Raw genomic sequence first — 21334 nt, 5'->3', positions numbered from 1 at the left:
TTGCGCGCGCTTCGCCAAATAACAAAACGAACTACTAATTTAAATTTTCCTACGGTGCGTCTTAAGAAGCACCGTTGGAAAGGCCTTCTTTCATTGATTACTTCAAAATGACAGCTTGCCAGAAAGAATAATTTCACAGGGAGTTTAGTTCCCTTACTATCTTTCAACCAAGTATGTTTTTCAACAATAATTACGCCAGCTACTTTTCGGATAGCTGCAAATGATGGACTATAGCTTTAACCGAGACCAACGAATAACGACTGAGCATTCACTGCAGGTAGGGACTACGGAGCACGGCTATCTGTGTACGGTATGTCCCCTTGTTCCTGGGTCACCCAGAGATGAAACTGGCATATGGCAAAAAAAATCGGAAAATAGGCCGAATAAAAATACGTGTCCGAAATCTGGGCCGCGCTGCAGTTACACACATGTACATGCATGTTCAATACACTTCATGCCCAATTTCCGGACACCAACTCCTGCTTTATTTTCGATTCAAACAAAATTTTACGATGAAAAAAAAAATGGTCAGTGTTTTCATTGCATAAAATGCCTGAATTACGGTTAGAGTAATGGAGTCATTGATAAAGAAGTTCACTTCTTACTTGAGAAAGTCGAGGGAAAAGTCCAAAAGACAAGGGCACATGGTGCTCAATCATGTCCATGATTCAACCACACAACTCCACTACTCCTCTTGCATTCATACGTGGGGAAAAATCAGGCATTATCTTCTTTCTCTTCCAACAAATGCCAGTGAAATGTTTCGCTAATGCTCTCTTCGCTATCCTTGAGATAATCATCACGATTTTTCAAGCATTGCATTTTGTACAACTAAATCTGAAACCACCGAAAATCGCACAACATAATGATTTTATCCACTGGATCGTTCACAAGGCTACCCGTTCCTGACCGGCCATGTGCTAGCGGACGGTACGGTGCGGTACGTACGCTGGTACCATTGCATATTCGCACGCACGTGCGACACAGTGATTTTTCCATGTCACCTGTCAATGTTTAACCTTTTGTCCAGCCGGAGAAGGCTCTGATCAGTGTTATGGCCTGTGTTTCTACCGTTTCTACAGTCTTTTACACGACTGGTAAAAGAGATTAAAACTACGTTCGCGATGATTTTAACGTGCCATTTCCATCGACTTTTCTTTGAAATTATGATTGAAATAAAATTACATTTACACACTGTAAAAAAAAAATCGAAAATTTCGTTGGAAAATTCAAAAAGTCGGATTTCCGATTAAAATCGGAAAAGTTTCATCTCTGGGGTCACCCAATCGTGACCTGCGACTGAAGACTGTGAAGCGAAACCAACGGCCGAGGGTTGTGAGGCGTGGCTCGCCGCTTCACGGGGGCGAACAATAGGGCTTCAGTATGGGGGCGTTTGCCCCGGTGGGACCAGTCAGAAGAGCCGCCAGCGTCTGAAGAACAGCGTGATATCAGCGATCAGCCTTCTTCTACTTCTCTGAAGAACGGCCCCGGGGTGTGTCAGAGGAAATGCCGGAAGACACCTGGGGCACCAGGACCCCCGAACAACGGATGAAATCCGATGACGAGAATGGTCCCTCAGGGCGAGATATAACGGGCCCCTGTCGGGCCGGGGTTTCCCCGGGCGACCGGCTCCGTGTTGCTCATATAGCATACCCGACCAACGCCTCAAGCCCCGTGGGCGGAGCGAGCGCTGGCCGTTCCGACAGCCCGTGAAATAGTCCGTCCCGGTATGTGACAAATCGGTTCTCCCCAAACGCTTCATACTAAATCAAGAAGACGATGAGAAACTCTACAGATTGTTGTTATTTAACTCTTTTAATAAATAAACTTCTCTTAGGCGAAAAAAGGGTAGCAAAATGACGAAGAAAACAGGAGCTTATTTTACACACGTCCTACCCGACCCGCCGCTAAGAGAAAAGAGGACGCTCACATGGCACGCACGCCACGGGGCATTATGGGTAGGGCACCAGAGGGCGCTATTGTATAAAACTCTTAGCGGAAAATACCTGCCGGTCTAGGGAATATGCAAAAGTAGTAATTGCTCTACAGGTAAGTAGAGTGAAGTAGACACTTAACAATTGTTGACTGTTGTGATGAGGAATACAGAGTTTTTAACACATGAGGGATGCACCAACCTGGGGCGGGGGGGGGGGGGGGGAGGGTAAAATGACATATCCCACATCACAGCAGTCAACAATTGATTTGTGTTACATGTATATCGTGCCAATAATTCAACAAGATAAATGTTTTCTGTTACTATTCCTGACATAAATGCAATCACTGCAGTGTAACCTCTTGATTATTGTGAGCTTTCCTGCCAGACACGAGACTGAGAGGTTGTACTTTTCTGTGGCGAGGTGTGTGGGCCCTATCTGTATGTATACACACATCTCCATGCATGCACACAAATGCAGGGCGGTATATGAGATAATTTATATGCAACGTGGTGCGTATATGAGGTGATTAGTATGCAAAGCAGTTTATTTGAAGTATACAGTCATGTTTATAGACCAGACACAGCCGTTCTTGACCAATGAAAATTACAGTACCCAAGATACAATGTAACAATAATTGAGAATAATAAAAAATGCCACCTACATTCTGTCCCTGTGCAACTGCTGCTGCTCGAAGCTCACTCAGTTGTTGCTGAAGTTCTTCAATCTCTGCTTGTTTCTGTCTCTTCTCTGATGCTTTTTCACTTTGTGCCTTGGCCTAGATGTATAAAACCAGGAAGACTTGCCGTCAATATACTAACAAGGCCATTTTACTATTGACATCTATAGAGCCATAGATCTTCAACCCAACCCTGGATTGAAAGTTTGAGTGAAACAAAGATTTACATTACACAAATCCCCCTCCCAGAAGTGTGGGCTGACACCATTAGCGAGTATTTACCCAAAGATTACACAACATAAGCGATATTTCCCCAGAGGGTGCTAGCCTTTCACTAATACTGATTTCCCACAGTACATTTGCAGCCCAACATCCATAAGGCGAGCCACCAAAAATACATTGATCATTGCGAATGTGCACGCCAGGAATGCAATATTTTGTTTTATAGGCCTTATTAGCCTACATACCTATCCTTGTTATTTGATTGGTGGAACTCACGTCACGTGACATTCGTTATTACTCCCATTCACGTCGGGGCTCAAAAAGTCCCATTCGCCCATGGGGAATGAGAAATACCATTGAACAGTTAGGATCATTCTTGTTCCATGATGCGGTATTTGAGTGCAAATGCATGCTGGTGTGCGCATTCAGCGTTGCGCGTAGCACATATTGTTCCGATGAGCCAGCGCTACAGAGTTGGGTTGAAACATTTTCGTAAAGATGAGAGAAATACATTTTCCACCAATTTTGTATTAAAATAAAAGTTCAAATATATCAAATGACAAGGATCTATATATGTCAGTTATATAAAACAAATATTGCGTGACTTTAAATTGTGAAATGGGAGGAATATTATCGCTCGGTAAAATCTGGACTTTTCCAGTTCACTAGGCTTTGCCTCATGAAATGGAAAAGTCCAGATTTTAACTTGTGATGATATTCCTCCCATTTTACTCTGAGCATGGTCATAGCTCCATGCTCTGAGCTACTCAATATTTGTATACTAGCTACTAGTGGGGCTGTTGAGTGATACGATTGTGCTCTTTGTGACTAAAGCATGAAACTTCGCATGTTGGTTCTTCATGCCATGACTTTTTCAAGACCCAATTCTAAAAGTTAGGTGTTCATGCTATGAAAAGCATTTTCATATGAAGGGCATTTCATATCTGACCTCTGGTGACCTTTAAGAGGTCAATGAACTTTGTATGCCCTATTTATAGATATTGATAAGATTTATTATTCAAAACCCCACTTTTTTATGACCCAAGTCTGAAAGTTGGCTATTCGTGACATGAACAGAATTTCCAGATGTGTGAACATTCATATTTGACCCCTGGTGACCTTTATGAGGTCGATAAACTTTGCATACCCTATTTGCCGCTATTTATCATATTTAATATTCCAAATGCCACCTTTTCATGACTTAAATCTAAATAGTTCAAAACAAGTGTATGTAAGTATTATTCTACCGCATGTCATGAATTCAGACCCCAAGGACAATTTTGTTATGACCTCTGATCTCCATTTCCCTTTTTTGAAGGGTAGACAGGGGCGCAACAGAATACAAGAGGTACATTGGACAAGAATCACACTCTTACAGTGACCAGTGGGCTCGGTAAAAAGGTTAAAAATGTGGTGACCCAAGTCCATCTAGATACCACAGAGTGTAATAAGTACACAAGAGTGACTATTGTTAGACATTTGTACATATTACATTGTAAAGAAAGTCCAACAGTCTTCTATCCCAGTCGCAGCATGTTGTGTCTGCCAATTGAAAAAGGGAAATGGAGGTCAGATGTCACCCCAAATTTTTTTGTGGGATTTGAATTCATTAAATGACTTTATAATAATAGGTGCAATACCTTTCTTTTGTAATATTGAGGCTTGGGTCACAAAAAAAGGCGTTTTGACAAATAAATATAAAAAAATAGCGAAAAATAAGGTATAAAGTTCATTGACCTTTTAAAGGGTACCAAAGGTCAGATAATGATGTCCCTATATCTGAGAATGCTTTTAATGTCACAAAGAGCCAGCATTTAGACTTGGGTCCTGAAATAGTTGGGTTTTGAATAATAAATCTTATAAATATCTATAAATAGGGCATACAAAGTTCATTGACTTCTTAAAGGTCACCAGAGGTCAGATATGAAATGCCCTTCATATGAAAATGCTTTTCATAGCATGAACACTTATCTTTTAGAATTGGGTCTTGAAAAAGTTGGGGTTAAAGTGCTCATCTTATAAATTACTATAAATACTGGATATATAGGTCATTGACCTCTGAAAGGTCACTGGAGGTCAAGTATGATTTTTTTCACATCTGATCATTATTTCCATTGCCTGAAGACCTATGACATAGACTGGGGTCATAGGAAAGTGGTGTTTCCAAGAACAATTAGTATAAATAATGTATGTAAAGTTCATTGACCTCTCAAAGGTCACCAGAGGTCAAACATGAAATGTCTCTACATCTGAAAATTTTCTTCATGGCATGAAGAACCAACATGCGAAGTTTCATGCTTTAGTCACGAAGTGCACAATTGTATCATATATTTGACCTTAACAGCCCCACTATACCTCCCATTTGCAAGCGTGCTCACAGCCTCTGTTCTACCTGCATTCCTACAACAAAAGACCTGTCATGGTCTGTGCTCTTATGAAGGACTCAGTAGTATTCACCTGTGGCACAAAAGTATGCGCTAAAAATGTTGTTCCGTCCTCACTACAGAAATGGTACCTACAAGCACCATGGAGAGGGAAAGGCAGTTCAGGGCAAACAGCACCATCAGGAAAATGTATTGTCATGTATATACCTTGGAGACTCAATCCAAGTGATCTTTCACATGATATTGGCAAGAAACCAACTTTTTACTATGGCTAATCTGTCTGTTAAAGATGCCTAACCCAATTTCATGTTTACACACATTTTGATTTTTAACCCTCCTATGCAAACATACACTCTGTGCCAAGTTGTCCTTGCAGTAAAATTCCAGCACACATAAAGCAGGATTGACTGCCTTGGAATGATTAAGTAAGGCGGCTTACCGTTTGGTCCTAACCATTCTTACTCAAGAAGTTTCTATCAAACAATACAATGTATTACTCTGATTTTATCATTTATCAGTCTTCTCTCTGGAAGATTGCAATCCATGGCAAACATGGAGAAAAACAACGAAAAAGAAAGGTTTGCAGTGTGCTAATGCATCGACTGCTAGTGCAACAACATGCTGCAGTACAACAGGCACGAGTACAACTGTACAATAACCAATCCTGCCTGTATTACCATACCAACCGCGATGAAGTCTCACTCAAAGCCAAGGCCAGCGCGGGTAACTCCGACTCTTCTAAGCCAAAAAAGGCCTTTTCAACATCTCGGAAGAACAACGATATTGATATGTCAACCAGACTCACACGCCTTCAAGAAATACTGGCAAAACAAGCCACCGAAAATCAAAATGCTTAGGTGATCATGATGGGTGACATGGCGAATTCCAACATGGTGGCCAACGCTTACACTGAGTGCGGTGACAATGTCATTGTCACCGCCTGATCATTGAATGATCACGCAAGTACTTACTCAGCCTTTGCGGCCATGAATACCGACTCAAATGTTGATTATTTTTATATTTCCTTAGAGCATCAACAGTCTGAGGAAATAACTACATCACCCACTGGCCCAAATATAGCTCCCCCAGTGGTCATGGTGGACACAGACTCAAAGCATGCATGTTAAGCCAGTACTGCAACCACCAGCAGTGCTAACATTAGTATGAGCACTAGTATTAGTACTAGTACAACAGACAAAGGCTTTGCAGCAAGATTTACCACTCCTTCTGGAGTAGATAACCCCATTAAATTGGCTAAAACCCACTCCAGGGATTTGAAATTGCAGAGAGTGCAGAAGCCAATCATCAAAGGGATTACAGCCCTGACTCAATCTTGAACTGTCAGGCCCAACCCTCAAACACACCAAAAAGACGTCCTAAGTGACACAAGACCTACTGCAATGGAGGTAGGTATGTACACGAGCCGTAATTCTGAATGGATTGGGGGCCGTTTGAGGCTGTATAGTTATGGGAAATCTTACTTCAGACAAACTTATCCTGCAAGCCATTAAAGGGTATCATTTGGAGGAATTGATTCTTTTCTTAAACAGCTTTACACCCGCCTCTGTACTAACTAACTTTGGAAGAGGTTGAAATCAAGTGTAAGCAAAGACAACCTGTCCTTATGAGTTCTATTTATGGGCCACCTTCAAGTTCTGTTGAATTTAAAGATAAACTAGGTGATATTACTGATATGGCCTCCTGTGAACGTAAAGAAATGATTGTAACTGGCGATTTAAATTTTGATGTTTAGGAAACAATGGTAGTGTAAACTCAAACACAATTACTAAATGACGCAACTCATACTTGACCCAACCCGTGTTACTGCATCCACTCAAACTACATTCTTCTCATTTTCAGCTTCCAGAGCTCATAAAAGACTGTGGTGTCTTACCAGTTCTAATACGTGATGACTCTCTTGTTCATGATCTACATAAAATGAAAGGCAGTTCCAACAATTTTTGAACTTTTAAAGATATACACAATGATGCTCTAAAAGAAGTGGCAACATGTGCTAAACTGCCATGATGTGGACTAAGCATCATCTATTTGGCACTCCTTATTTATGAGTAATAAATAACTTCTACGTTCCAGTGAAAACTATAAGTATTTAAGGTACCTCCTTATATTGGCTTGACAGTGAAATTCTGCAACTTATGAGGCAGTGTGATCGTGAACACAAAATCCGCTAAACGCTCAGGCTTGCAAACCCATTGGGATTCTTACAAAACACTGCGGAACACGATAACTAACAAGTCAGTGTTTACAAACACAAATGCCCCGCAACCGTGACTGTTCCCATGACATAACGCCACTCTTTTAACATTAACTTACATGTACATGTTCATGTACTTGGGTCACATGGAACATTCATTGACATCATTATTGTTTTCTGTAGGTTTTATATGAATTAATCCCTATGATCTCAGAATAAATACAACATTTCTATTGTATCAGCCACTGTGACCTTGACCCTTGACCTTTTGGCCCCAATGCAATAGACTTCTTAGGATTTCCAAGAATAATCCACAATCCAAGTTTGAAGATCACATGTAAAGTATTTTCGAAGTTATCGCACTGACAAGATTTCTATTGTTTTAGCCACTATGACCTTGACCCTTGACATTTCGGCCCCAAATGCAAAAGGCTTCTTAGGATTACCAAGTTCAATCCACAAACCAAATTTGAAGCTCATACGCTAAGTATTTCTCAAGTTATTATGCTGACAAGATTTTTCCGGACACACACACCCACCAACACACGTGTGTAAACACCGGCAATCTTGGACGCCCCATTGTTCCTAATCCTCATTCCTTGGTTTTGTACACGATTTGAGATCGTGGACGTTCGGTCAATCATGGACCCTTTGTTTGTGCCCTAACCCTTTGTCCCTAATCCACGATTGCCGGTGTTTACACACGCACCTACCCACCCACGGAAGGACAAGGCAGACACAGTATGCCCCTTTGGCTTCGCCACGGGGCATAATAAAATTAAAAAGCCGCATCGCCGCACCACGTTTGGGGCAAGCTCCATACCAGAAACCGGAGATTTCTTTGGGGGGAGGGGCCCAAGAAAAATTAACATTTCACATCAGCCATAAAGGAAAACAAAAGCAATTTGTCCTTGCTATTAAAAAGCTAAATAAAAGGTTACAACGACACAAAAAAGTATCCTAAATGCTATCCTTTCCCCAAATGGAGAAAATATTGACGATTGCTACTGACATTGCTGATACATTGATGAACGTTTTCTACAATCAGAAAACGTATGCCTGAAAAAACAACAGTACTCACACCCCTATCTATGATTCTCTCGATGATGAACGCGTAAGTACATAAAATTACAGAGGTCGTTCAAAAGCAAATATCATCAATGATGTCAGTTGGGAAAACAACAGGTCCAGGTGGCATAAGTGTTACAATGATTAAAATAGCTTCTCCATATATTACCAAATGTGTATCTCATATCTTTATCCTCTCCACAAGATGTTAGAGGTACCCCAAAGACCGAAACATGCTTTGGTAACACCAATTCACAAATATGTCCCAATCTTTTCTGCAGATAAAGTGGAGGTTGAAAATAGCTTTCATCTTTATTTGTCTAAGCAGGCCAGCCAAACTACATGTAAGGTTTATTTGTTGAAGTGTTTGCTTATCTTGCTTATCTTGAACGATATTTATATTAAAAGTCTATATCTTGAACCCATGTTAGAACGTCATTCATTATATCTGCACACATTCTATGTGTTAGGAAGGTGGGTGGTTTAGGTTTAGATACATTTAAACCGGTATCTCTGTGGTAAAAAGACAGAGAGAGTTTAACCTGAGAAATAGGAGAGGGAAAACTGATATGACTGATGTAGCTTACCCACTTCTGTTATGGAGAGACAGTCGTCGTTGATCTAATGATTAGATGAAGGAGGGGATTCCGAAGGAGATCTGAAATGGCTACGTCATCTCCTAAGTCTGGATTCAGACTGTGAGTTACTACTAGAAAATCCAAGTCATTTCTGATGTCGATCCACCAAGACTGAGTGGGACCGTGACCGGCCGTATGTGACACGCCGCGATTCCCCCACATATCAGAGCAGCCAGCGCAGTCACTAATGCGGAGAATGAGACAGGTAACAGGAGAAAATACATGTCACCCAAGACCCCTGGAACATGCAAAGAATTCCCACAGCACAGTGCTTATAGCGGTGTGAAAAGCCCACAGGGAACACGTAGTAAACTCGGAAAATAGGACCATATGTGGGGATGAGTACTCTGGAGAAAATTTTGTGTCTCAACCGGGAAATGTGTGTAACCAAGTAGCTGTAGTAGCGTTGCTAAAACATGATGACTGTGCCGGTGCTGACTGTGGTGCCTCCACCCCTGTGACCAGGTGCGACTGGTCGTATTACCTACTTTGCTTTTCTGTAATGAAATAGAATTGTTTGACTGTACCTGAGCAACCCGGTCATGCTTGGCGCCAAAGTCACCTTCAAGTTCCTCCTCGGATTTGCACAACTCATTGTATTCCTTACCCCAATCTAAAACAGGCATATACAAATGATCTACGGCATTATGCATCCCATTCTTTATAAGGATTTGCTTGTTCAACTCTTATGCATTTTTCTTCACAATTCCCCCCCCCCCAAAAAAAAATGGGCAAATTTTCGCCCTCAACTGAACAATGCATCATCATCATCATCATCATCACCATCATCATCAGACATCGTAAGCTACTGCCCGTTGACACAACAACCGTCCACTTCTTCTGAGTTGTGTGGCTGGTGCAGGGGTAATTTAGCGTGGGTGCAGTGCTGCCGCAGATAGTTCAGCCAAGCTAAGGCCACTCCATTTGGTGAGGCCGTCGATCCAACGGAGTTTGAGTCTGCCAACACCATGATGGTATCCAAGTGGGGTTCCATTGAGCACTGCCGCTGTAAGACCACCCTGTCGTACTGCATGACCAAGCCAAGTAGCTTTCTGTTCTTGGGTTGCATTGGCTGAGAGACACCATCTTGCCGATCAGTGTTTTGAGGCTCTCATTTGAGACAAGGTCTGACCAGGGGATTCCAAGTAGCTGCCGCTAGATGTATCTTCCAAAGCTGTCTATGCGCTGGACATCTGTAACTTGGAATGTAAGTGTGTTAAAGTATAGCTTCATTTTCGTCTCCACAGGGACACGTGAGGATTGAAGCTATTTGCATTTCCTCTAGGTGGCTTTTCCCACGCCAATACGCATTCCTATTTCGAGGCTGTCATTGAGATCGGCATTGATGGTAACACTTCAAAGTTGCTACACAGGTGCAAAAGCAGTTATGCAATTTGACATGTCCCCTAGGCCTGTGCATCTGCGGGTAGTATACCGGAACCGGGTACCCGATGGACAAAAAATACGAGTACCCGTTAAAGAAACCCAACCAATAAAATAAAAAGTAGTAGCACCAGTTGTACGATTTTCAACTTGAAATTTTACAATTAAGGTCAATAAGTTTCCAAACCTGTGTCGTGTCATTATTTTAGTCAGTAATACTTCAACTTTCCAACAATAAACATCCTTTTCATTCCCGGAAAAACTTGCCACTAGCGCAACACAGCTTCACGACCCACGTTAGACCGCCATCTTGAATTGCCTCATTACGTATTTATGAGCTCATGGATATCACATGCTGGCATTTTAAACCAATGGGGTGGCGGGGGGGGGGGGGGGGGGGGGGGGGGGGGGAGGCGCGCTGTTTTTCCGGGCAGCTTCATGAATATTTAGCAGGTTCAATGAGAATTTGTGGAACGGGTTGAAAAGGCAACTTCATTGTCAAGTTTGGCCATGAAATCAAAAGAGTTGTTCCAAAATTCTTCAGTGTATTGGTATGGCCTATATTATCAGATTCTTGCCAATCTGTTGATGTCAATCAGCCGGCCGTGCCAAGCTGTAATAAACCATTGGAGAGCTTTAAATCGGCATTACCTTTTCGTCATTTTTGCATTCTATGGGCGCCGCCATCTTGGATTTTACCCGGACGAAACTAATCGTCAAATCAATCGTCCTTCCGGACTCATGAACGCTATTTGTTTTAATGAATCATGAACTGTTTGAATAAAATATAACCACTCGCGACACAGTATGAATTTTATTAAAATATATTATATGTTTAAATGACAAAAAAAGAGAAAATTAATTATGTTGGTAAAATTATGAAGTTGATCATTGGTACCCGGTTCATTTGGAACCGGTTCCTGACATCAACGGGCAGGTACCCAGGTACCCGGTTCTGATGTACAGGCCTAATGTCCCCCGAGTCCACAGTGCTAAAATTGACCTGTTAAATTGTAAGGCATCGAGACATTGATTGTCTCCAAAGATCTGATAGACAGCACTGTTTCAGATTTTTGCTTTGGCATGGTCTTGGCTATTTTGGAGAACACATGGGCCGTGGACAGGCTGAATGGAAGAGCTAAGAATCAAATGTTGTTTCACTGTAAGAGAACCAGAAGGACTGCCTGTGATCAGGGCAACTCTGCACGGTGAGATCCAGAGAGGCTGCCCAAAAATCAAGCGAGTAGCCGCAGACTGAGAAATGCACGCCAACTTAGCAAAAGCCTGGGGTGAGTTTGTCCCGGGACAGTAAACTCAAAATGGCATGTTTTGCAATGCAGCGTTTTTCTCTCAAGTGCCGTACATTTTTTTTTGGGGGGGGGGGTCGTTGCGCAGTCAAGTCAACAGGTAAGTGTCTCTAACTAGGGGCACTCATGAACTTGAGACAGTAAACATGCGAAACTGTGGTGAGTACTCAACAGTCGGAGGCGAGCTGGGCTCAGGACCGGATGAAATGGGCCAAACAGGCTCACACGTCCTGGGGGTGCTGCACGTCCTGGAGTGCAGTTTGTGCCACATGCACCAGTCTGCTGGTGGGCTGGGGGTTGGAAGTTAAGGTCAGATGTCTGGTTTGGCCATTACGATCAGGCAGGGAGGTGGGCAGACTGAAGGGAGCAACTGTTGGAAGAAGTTGGGAAGGAGCATCACTATGGGATCTGGAAACTTGTGGCAACCCCTACCATTGGTGGGAAGAAGTCTTGTGGTTGCCTTAGCCAAGTAGATCTTTTCTTTGGCCATTCATTCAGCCTCTGCTTGTACAGTGGGCCTTTAACTGGTATTCATAAATACCTAAGACAGTTTACGCATTCCTATTGGTCGAGAGCCCGTCACGTGGCCGGTCTTAAACGGATGATGAAGACATGGCTAGCTGGTCTTAAATGCTTTTCCAGTGTCACATGAAATTTGGACTCCTATGAAATCCGGTGCCTTTTAACGTTTCATTGGCTGAACGTTCAAATTCCTCCCGTATGCATGCGCAATGTACTACCAGTGAATCAGTATTTCATGGTCTGAAATTTACACTTCACCAGCCCAGCTGCGTTTTGCACGACATCGTGCAGTGATACTTACCCAAATAGCTACTACATATGCATATTTATTCAGCTGACAGGCTCAAACGCTAAAAGATTTAATCAACCAACGAGCGCCCTCTCGGGGCCTACCCATTATGCTACGTCATGAATCCGCCATTATGCTTCCTCTTTTTGTCCCTCGCGCACTAAAGGTGAAAAACCATCCTAACGCGAGCTGAGAGTGGGGAGGAGGGCGGGAAGCTATTTGGGCAAGTATCACTCGTAGACTCGTCCCACACTTCTGTGGGGGGGGGGGGGGGGGAGTCTACTTCATTCACTTACCCAAATAGCTACTACATATGCATAGAGTGGCACCGACAACCGGTGGCTGGGTAGGCGAGACGCCCTGAAATCAAATGGTTAAACAACAGTATATATATATATACATAATGATTAAGACCATTTAGATTGAATATACATGTAAATGTATTACCTGCTTAGTTAGTCTCCTGGTCAGGTCAGGAAGGACTACTGCGCAGGGTAGGGTTCGTAGACGAGGACTGGTGCTGCGTCAGTACCGTCTTCCCCGTGTTCCCTCCAGTCTGGAGTACGTCACGTAGGTAGCAGGATGTGAATGTCGTGGCTGACTTCCAGCATGCTGCTTGAGAAATCGCTGAAATAGGGACCCCCCTAAAACATGCCCAGGACGCCGCTACGGCGCGTACGTCATGGGCTTGGACAAGGCCTTGGACAGAAGCATCCCTTTTGGATGGCCAGTCCGCATTAGTGAATTTGATAGCAGCTTCTACCCAACGCGCAATGGTGTCCCTTGAGGCGGGGCCATGTGGCTTTGTGGTTGCAATAAAGAGCTGCATGCATTTACCCCTGAGTGACTTAGTGCGTGCCAGATACCATTTTAGGGCGTGCACCGGGCACCATAATTTGTCTGAGGGGACAGAGGAGGTCGACTCAATTTTTGGTACGAAAATATCAGGTGGGCTAAAAATTGCAGTCTGATTTTTCGTCAGGAAGGACGCCTTTGGGATCAGGCGGACCCCGGCTGGTTCCCAGCGGATATGTCCCGAATCTAAAGTCAGCGCATGGATCTCGCTGCTACGCCTAGCGGTAGCCGCTGCGAGCAGGAAGGCCAACTTTATAGATACATGAATGAGGGGTGCTTGGCCCAAGGGCTCGTATGGAGTCTTGGCCAAAAGGTTCAGGACCTGACCCAGATCCCAGGATGGGACCAGTTTCCGGATTGTAGGTCTCTCGTTGAACATTCCCCGGAGAACTTGCGTGATTGCCACATTAGAGGAAATAGATGAGCCATCAGCGAAGCCTTTGTGAACTGCTGCTATGTCTGATCGATAATTTCGTATCGTTCCTACTGACAAATTGGCTCTGAACAATGACAGTAGGAATTCTGAACAATCGTTTAAAGAAGCACAGAGCGGATCCACAGTCTGTTCTGCGCACCACCTACTATAATGTCGTAGTCGACTGTCATAGATTCGTCGTGTTGAGAGACGACGTCCCTTTGCGGCCAGGGCTGCAGCGTCTTCAGAAAGACCTGCTGCTCCGTAAGCGCGCTTGACAGTGGCCAGCACGCTAGGTGGAGGTCTCCCGGAGATGGGTGTCGGAGGTTGAACGAGTAGGTCGTGACGATCTGGGAGGATTAGAGGGGAGCCCACTTGGAGCCTCACCAGTCGCGGAAACCAGGGCTGACGCCGCCAAAAGGGGGCGATCAGCAGGTTCTTGCACCTGTCTCTCTCCAGTTTCTCGATGACCTTTGTAAGGATTGAGATCGGAGGGAAGGCGTAAGCGAACATGTTTGTCCAGTCTATTGATGGTGCGTCCGAGGCCCATGCATGAGGATGATGGGCTCTCGAGCAGAACACCGGGAGCTGAGTGTTGATTGCTGAGGCGAACAGGTCTATGTGTGGACGACCTAGGATCGAGAAGATCTGACTTAAGATCCTCCTGTTCAATGACCACTCCGTGGGAATTACTTTGCCCCTGGAGAGAGAGTCCGCTATGTCGTTTTCCGCACCAGGAATGTGAATGGCACGTAGATCTACTTTGTGTCTGATTAGCCACTGAAACATTTCCCAAGTCCGGTAGCACAGCTGGGGTGATCTTGTACCGCCCTGTTTGTTGATATATGCTACCACTGTCGTGTTGTCGGTCTTGATTAGAACAGACTGGCCCACTACGTCTGCTTGAAAGTGGTGTAGGGCATTGACTACAAGCCTGGAGTTCTAGAACATAGATATGTAGGGACTGAGTGTTGTCGTCCCAAGTGCCTGCAGCTTGTCGAGGGGGAAGGGAGGCTCCCCAGCCTTTGTTGGAGGCGTCGGTGGAGATTATGACGTGAGGATCCCCCTGGGGAAGCTCCGTCCGCACCGAATGTTCTGTTCCATTAGCCACCACCGAAGGTGTGGCCGAATGACTTCGTCGATCGAGACCAATAGAGAGATTGGATCTGTCTTTGGTCTGTAATGTGTCAGAAGATGCATTTGCAAAGGACGCATCCTCAGTCTGCACCATGGAACCAGGTCCACTAAGCTGGCCATGAACTCCCCCCCCCCCCCACAGTAGTGTGGTTGGGGTCTACGAGCGAATACTTACCTGTAGAGCGAATACTACATATGCATTGTTCCCTATGCCGGCAGGCAATTCGCTAAGAGTTTTACATACAATAGCGCCCTCACGTGTCCTACCCACGACGCCCTGTGACATGCGCACTACGTTAGCGTCCTCTTTTTCTCAAGCGTTACTTGCGTAAGCACTCAAGGAATCGAGTATAGTGGGGAAGGAGGGAGGGGTGCTCTACAGGTAAGTATTCGCTCGTAGACCCCAACCACACTACTGTGGGGGGGGAGTCTACATCACTCTACTCACCTGTAGAGCGAATACTACATATGCATAGACTCGCACCGAGTAAGGCGGTGGGTATACGCAAATTACTGTATGTCTACAGGGGTGTAGGACATGAGGCGTGTCCAAAGGCAAACAACACCAAACCAAAAAACCTACACCCCAGACGCTCTAGGTTTCACCTCGTCAGGGGAACCCAAAGAGCTCGTGCGCAAAAAGTCAGGGGGTGTAACCATTATGGGAATGAACACATGATAGGTACACCTAAGTAAACTTAATGCCCATACAAATATATATATGTATATTTATATGCTCACCCGTTAGTGCTTCCGTGAGGCTCGACTGGCCGCTAGCAGCACTTCTCTTCCAGCCTTGCCATCTGCCTGGAGGACATCCTTCAGGTAGCATTCGGAGAACGTGTTAGGGTTCTTCCAGCAGGCTGCCTTGACGATGTCACCTAGGGGGACACCCTTAAAAAAGGCCCACGAGGTGGACACTCCCCTGACCTCATGCGCTCGAATGGGTCCCTGGGTCGCTGGCCAGCCGCCCGGTACGGAACGGATAGCTGTCACGATCCAGCGAGTGATTGTATCGCGGGACGCCGGCCCATGGGGCGGGGTCGTCGTGATGAACAATTTTTCGTGTCCCGTACGAAGTAACTTCGTACGGTTGACATACCACTTAAGTGCTCGAACTGGGCACCACAGTTTGTCGTTTGTCTCGTTCGAAAAAGACTTGATGTCCGGGACAAAGATGTCCGGGGGCATAAAGGTCTCCGACTGGTTCTTTGCGAGAAAACCGGCCGTAGGGATCAGGCGGACACCCCCCGGTTCCCACCGGATGTGTCCTGTCTGTATCGATAACGAGTGTAGTTTGCTACGTCGTCGGGACGTAGCAACAGCCAATAGAAAAGCTACTTTGATGGAGAGCTGTAACAAAGTTGAGCAATTCATTGGTTCAAAGGGAGCCTTCGCCAGTGTAGATAATACACCGAAGAGGTCCCAAGATGGGATTAATGTGCGTACTGGGGGACGAGTATTAAACATCCCCTTGATAAGTTGGCTAATTGCAGGGTTGCCGGAAACGGAGGAACCGTCCGAAAATCCCTGATGGATCGCGGCAACGGCCAATCGATAATTTTTTACCGTGGCCATCGTGAGCCCACTGTTAAAAAGGTATAGGAGGAAATCCCCCACTTCCCCTACAGAAGTATTGGGGGGATGAATGGATTGCCGTCTACACCATTTAAAGAAATGGCGTAGTCGGCTATCGTACACCTTTCTGGTTGAGGCTCTACGGGACTGGGCTGCAATTGTTGCAGCTCGTCGCGAAAGGCTTGCTGAGCAGAGGGATCGCGTGACAATACCCAGCACGTCAGGTGAAGATCCCCCGGAGCCTGGTGATTGATTCCCGAGCTGGGCTGATAAAGGAGATCGGCCCTCCTCGGTAGAATTACCGGGCGGTGAACCAAGAGTCGGACGAGCCGGGGAAACCACGGCTGGCGGGGCCAGAACGGGGCTATGAGGAGAATTCGGCAATCCTCCTGCTCGATCTTGGTCAGCACTCGAGAAACGAGGGAGATGGGTGGGAAGGCATAGGCCAGTAGGCCGTCCCACCGCACCGACAGTGCATCGGTCTGCCACGCGTTGGGATCTGGGCCCCTCGCGCAGTAGATCGGTAGCTGATAGATCGACTGAGTAGATCGACTGAGCCACCTGTGGGAGCAGTGACCACTTTGTCGGGGCGATCCAGCCTCTGGAGAGAGCGTCGGCTGTGACGTTCTCTTCCCCCGGGATGTGGACTGCCGACAGGGCTATCCCGTGATGTATGCACCAGAGGGTGAGATCCCACGTTAGTGCACACAGATGGCCTGACCGAGTGCCACCCTGGTGATTGATGTATGCCACCACTGTGGCGTTGTCGCATCGTACCAGGACTGCTTGCCCTCTGACGTCCGACTGGAAATGTGTTAGTGCGTTGGTGACTGCCAGCATTTCCAGGACGTTGATGTGGGATGACTGATGTGCGGGGCCCCATACACCTGTCGCGGGTGGAGGGTAGCCCCCCAGCCGTACCCTGACGCGTCGGTTGTGATAAGTACCGACGGGCGGGGCGGGCGGAAAACGCGGCCCTGCGTTATATTGGCCTCGACTAGCCACCAACGAAGGTGGGGGACTAGCCAAGACGTAGTGGGCACCGGATGGTCGATCGGGTGCCAGCGGGGTCTGTAGAAAGACAGCAGGTGAAGTTGAATTGGCCTCATCCTCAGCCTGCAAAAATCCACTAAGTCCACCAGACTGGCCATAAGGCCCAACAGCCTGAGCCAGGCTCGGGCCGGAGCCACTACCGTCGGGAGGAAGAGGGACACGCACTGCCGAAGGTTCAGCAGGCGGTCCTCCGATGGACGGGCCAGTCCCCTGCGAAGATCGAGGGATGCAACTAGAAAGGTGGGAACCTGAGAGGGGACTGGATGGGATTTCTTGGTGTTGATGAGAAATCCCAGGTCGGAAGCAAGTTGCCACGTTAGTTGGAGCGCCGCTTCCGTCTCCCCTCAAGAACGGCCCACTACTAGCCAATCGTCGAGGTACATGAATATCATGACCCCTCGACGCCGCAGTGCCGCCCCGATCGTCTTCACGATCCGGGTGAACACCCGCGGAGAAGTGGATAGCCCGAACGGGAGCACCACAAATTCGTACAGTGTATTTTTGTATTGGAAACGTAGGAATTTGCGATGTTCCGGCCTGATCGGTACGTGAAAGTACGCGTCTTTCAAGTCTATACTGGCCGCCCACGCTGGTGTTATGATCGATGCAAGAATGGTCCGTAACGTTTCCATGCGGAAACGTTTCGGACGTATGAACTTGTTGAGGGGTTTTAAGTTCAGTATTGGACGCCACACGCCGGTCTCCTTCTTGGGGGCCAAGAAGAAGGTTGACATGAAACCTGCCCGGGTCCCCCCTTGGGGGACAACACGAACTGCTCTCTTTAGAAGGAGGGCGTCGATCTCCCCATCGAGGAAGCGGCGTTTTGCTGTGTCGGGCGGTACGGGCGTTGTCCGAATAAGCATGTCCGACGGGGGGGTCCTCGTAAACTCGAGCGCGTAACCGCTGCTGATTGTTTCGAGGACCCACCGGTCGGAAGTCACCTGCACCCAGGACCCCACGAACTCCTGAAGGCGGCCTCCCACGGGTCCAGCGACGGGAGGCCGCCCGGAGACGCATAAGTCACTTGCGCCACGCCCCGGTGTACCGGGGAGTGGGCGCACGGAAACCGCGTCCCGACTGGGGACGCTGTTGTCCGGTATGTGGTTGTGAATAGCGCGGGCCGACCGCCTTATCGGCGCGCCCACGAAATCCACCACGGGCCGCTCTGACCGGGGGGCGGCGCCGGGGAATGACAAAAGATGGCTGTTTCTTTGTCTTGTCCGCGGTTTTCGGCTCGGCCGGTTTCTTGAGATTTATTTTCTCCGTGGCCTTGAGGCGCTTTGCCTCGGCCTCCATGGCCTCCTGGAACTTACCAGAAAATAAGTCCGGGCCTGAGAGCGGGAGATCGTCGAGACGCTTTCGTGCTCCCGGTGAAGGGAGGAAAAGCGCATCTAGCACATTGGTGCGGCGTGACGATGTTGCTAAGGTCGACACTCTAGCAAACTGGTCGAGAGTGGAGCACAGGCCGCGATCGAGGCAATGGAGAGCAGCCACCATCATGTCGGCTGGTATCACCGAATCTTCTTCATATCCCAGTGCCAGGTACTCTGACAGGAGAAGAAGAAAGGACGTCGCACGCATACCCATGCGTGCTGCCGAGTCCATTCTGCGGGTGACATCCTCCAGCTTTCCACGGGTCTTGTCCGTAAAAGGAACCTTGGATGAAGCTGTCCCTCGGTCAGCGGCAAGTTTGTCAATGGCCGAGTCCGGCAGGACTGGAGTGGAGAAATATTTCTCAAAATCCCCTGGGGGGAAATGATAATATGAGTCTACGCGTTTAGCGTAGGTACTCCATGTCTTTGCGTGCATCATACCGTCGATGTGGTCAACGCACACGCGGTCCAAGGGCATTGTGGGAAAAGCCCGGACCGGTTCTGCCGTCGGTCCCGATCTCTTCTTGAACGACTGACGCTCAGGAGGAGGAGGTTCGGTACCAGCAGGAAGATTCAGAACTCTGATCATATCCCGTTGGACCAAGCGGAGTTCGGTCTCAGCCACCGATAGGCGTTGCATGGTGCGGGTCAGTTCGCTCTCGTCCGCCGAATTGTCAGAGTCCGGGGGGCGAGTTGTCACCGGGGAATGGGAACCAGGCCCCGGGGCGAAGCAGCGCCGTCACGGTGTCCCGGTATCAAGCCCCGCTCGGACTCCAGTGACACCGATGGGTGTAAACTAATAACGGGCGGGGACGCCGGTGCACGGCCCTCCGTGCACGGCATTGTCCGCTGGTCTGTAGTCACCCCACCACGGCCGTGATGACTGGCGTGTGGGGGCTGTAATTCTGGAGGGGACTCCGGCGCACGGCTAACCGTGTGCGGTATGTCCCTTTGGCCCGGAGTCGGCCAACTGTGACCGTAATCTCCCTGTCGGCCCGACAATGAGGCCGTGAGGGAGTGAAAGGCCTCCAAAAAATCATCGCGTGAGATCGGCTCGCCACCCTTGTGGTGTTCCCACGGTGTGATCGGCCGGATGACTCGCTAGAACTCGTCGAAGAACGGCGGGAACGGCGGCTCTTTTTTGATTTTTTCTTCTTTGAAGAACGACTCCGAGTAGTTGCCGAGGATTGCGGGGACACGGGGATGCCCGAACAATGAATAAAATCCGATGTAGAGGCACGGCCCTCCGAGCGTAGCGTTAAATCTCTGGGGGAATCCCAGGGATTCGGCTCTACGCTATCAATAGCCCGGGCGGCCGACAGCGCCCCCACGCCGGTAACATAGGCGGGTGCTGTACGGTCGATCAACCGGCCATATAACAGCCCATCCCCAGGCATCGTGGTAATCACGGGGCTGGGTGGGCCTGGGTGCACTGAGCCATGGAGGAGTACTTCCTCCGGCTGCGTGTGCCCCGTAGACGGGCCAGGGACAGGCACGGTGCGCCCCGTAGCGGGGCCACCTTTTGCCGTACGTCCCTTTTTGGGTACTTCCCCGGCGTCAGACAATTTCCTTGTCTTGCCGGTGCGTTTCCCCTTCAGTTGGGCGGACCCGTGAATATTGACCGAAGACGGTGGGGTTGTACGGCCCCCCGCTTGGTCAACGGGTCCGTCAGCTCCGACAGCCGGCAGTGGCTGAAGGGGCCGACTAGGGGACTGCTGCCGCGGTGACGTACCATCACCGGTGCAGTCCCCCGAGAACTCGGGCTTGTCTGGTGGGATGTACGTCCCTCCATTATCGACACACCCAGTCCTCCCCAACTTCCTAGATTTACTCATTTCTTACTTCACTTTCACTCAAATACTTCACTACAACAACTCTACAATAAACACTTTCTCTTTATTTCTTCGAAATAGCTTTCTCCAAGCAAAAGAGGTACCAATAAAATAGTGAAATTCAGGTCGATTGAAATTCCATGTTATACCTCGCCTGCGGCTAAGAGAAAAAGAGTACGCTAACGTAGTGCGCATGTCACAGGGTGTCGTGGGTAGGACACGTGAGGGCGCTATTGTATGTAAAACTCTTAGCGAATTGCCTGCCGGCATAGGGAACAATGCATATGTAGTATTCGCTCTACAGGTAAGTAGAGTGATGTAGACCCTAGAAGTTTCAGCCAAGCTCGCGCTGGAGCGACTTGAACGGATAGGAAAAGTTTGACGCACTTCCGCAGGTTGGTAACACGTTCCCCTGTGGGGACGGCTATGCCCCTGCGTAGATCGATCTCT

General features: G+C 47.5%; 1 protein-coding gene across 3 annotated transcripts in view; it reads right to left on the bottom strand.

Moving 5' to 3' along the window:
* The window catches only part of LOC119732013 (centrosomal protein of 104 kDa-like), a 181732-nt gene that overhangs the window by 51360 nt on the left and 109038 nt on the right, over positions 1-21334 (bottom strand). For all 3 annotated transcript variants that reach the window (XM_038205365.1, XM_038205366.1, XM_038205367.1), the window contains one exon: positions 2599-2712. In XM_038205365.1, the coding sequence (XP_038061293.1) occupies positions 2599-2712 (114 nt within the window). The remainder of the gene's footprint in view (positions 1-2598; positions 2713-21334) is intronic.

The sequence above is a fragment of the Patiria miniata genome, unplaced genomic scaffold (assembly GCF_015706575.1).
Source record: "Patiria miniata isolate m_02_andy unplaced genomic scaffold, ASM1570657v1 HiC_scaffold_24, whole genome shotgun sequence".
NCBI classification, from domain to species: domain Eukaryota; kingdom Metazoa; phylum Echinodermata; class Asteroidea; order Valvatida; family Asterinidae; genus Patiria; species Patiria miniata.
Note: the sequence above shows the minus strand (reverse complement) of the source record. Positions and strands in the feature narration are given on the sequence as shown.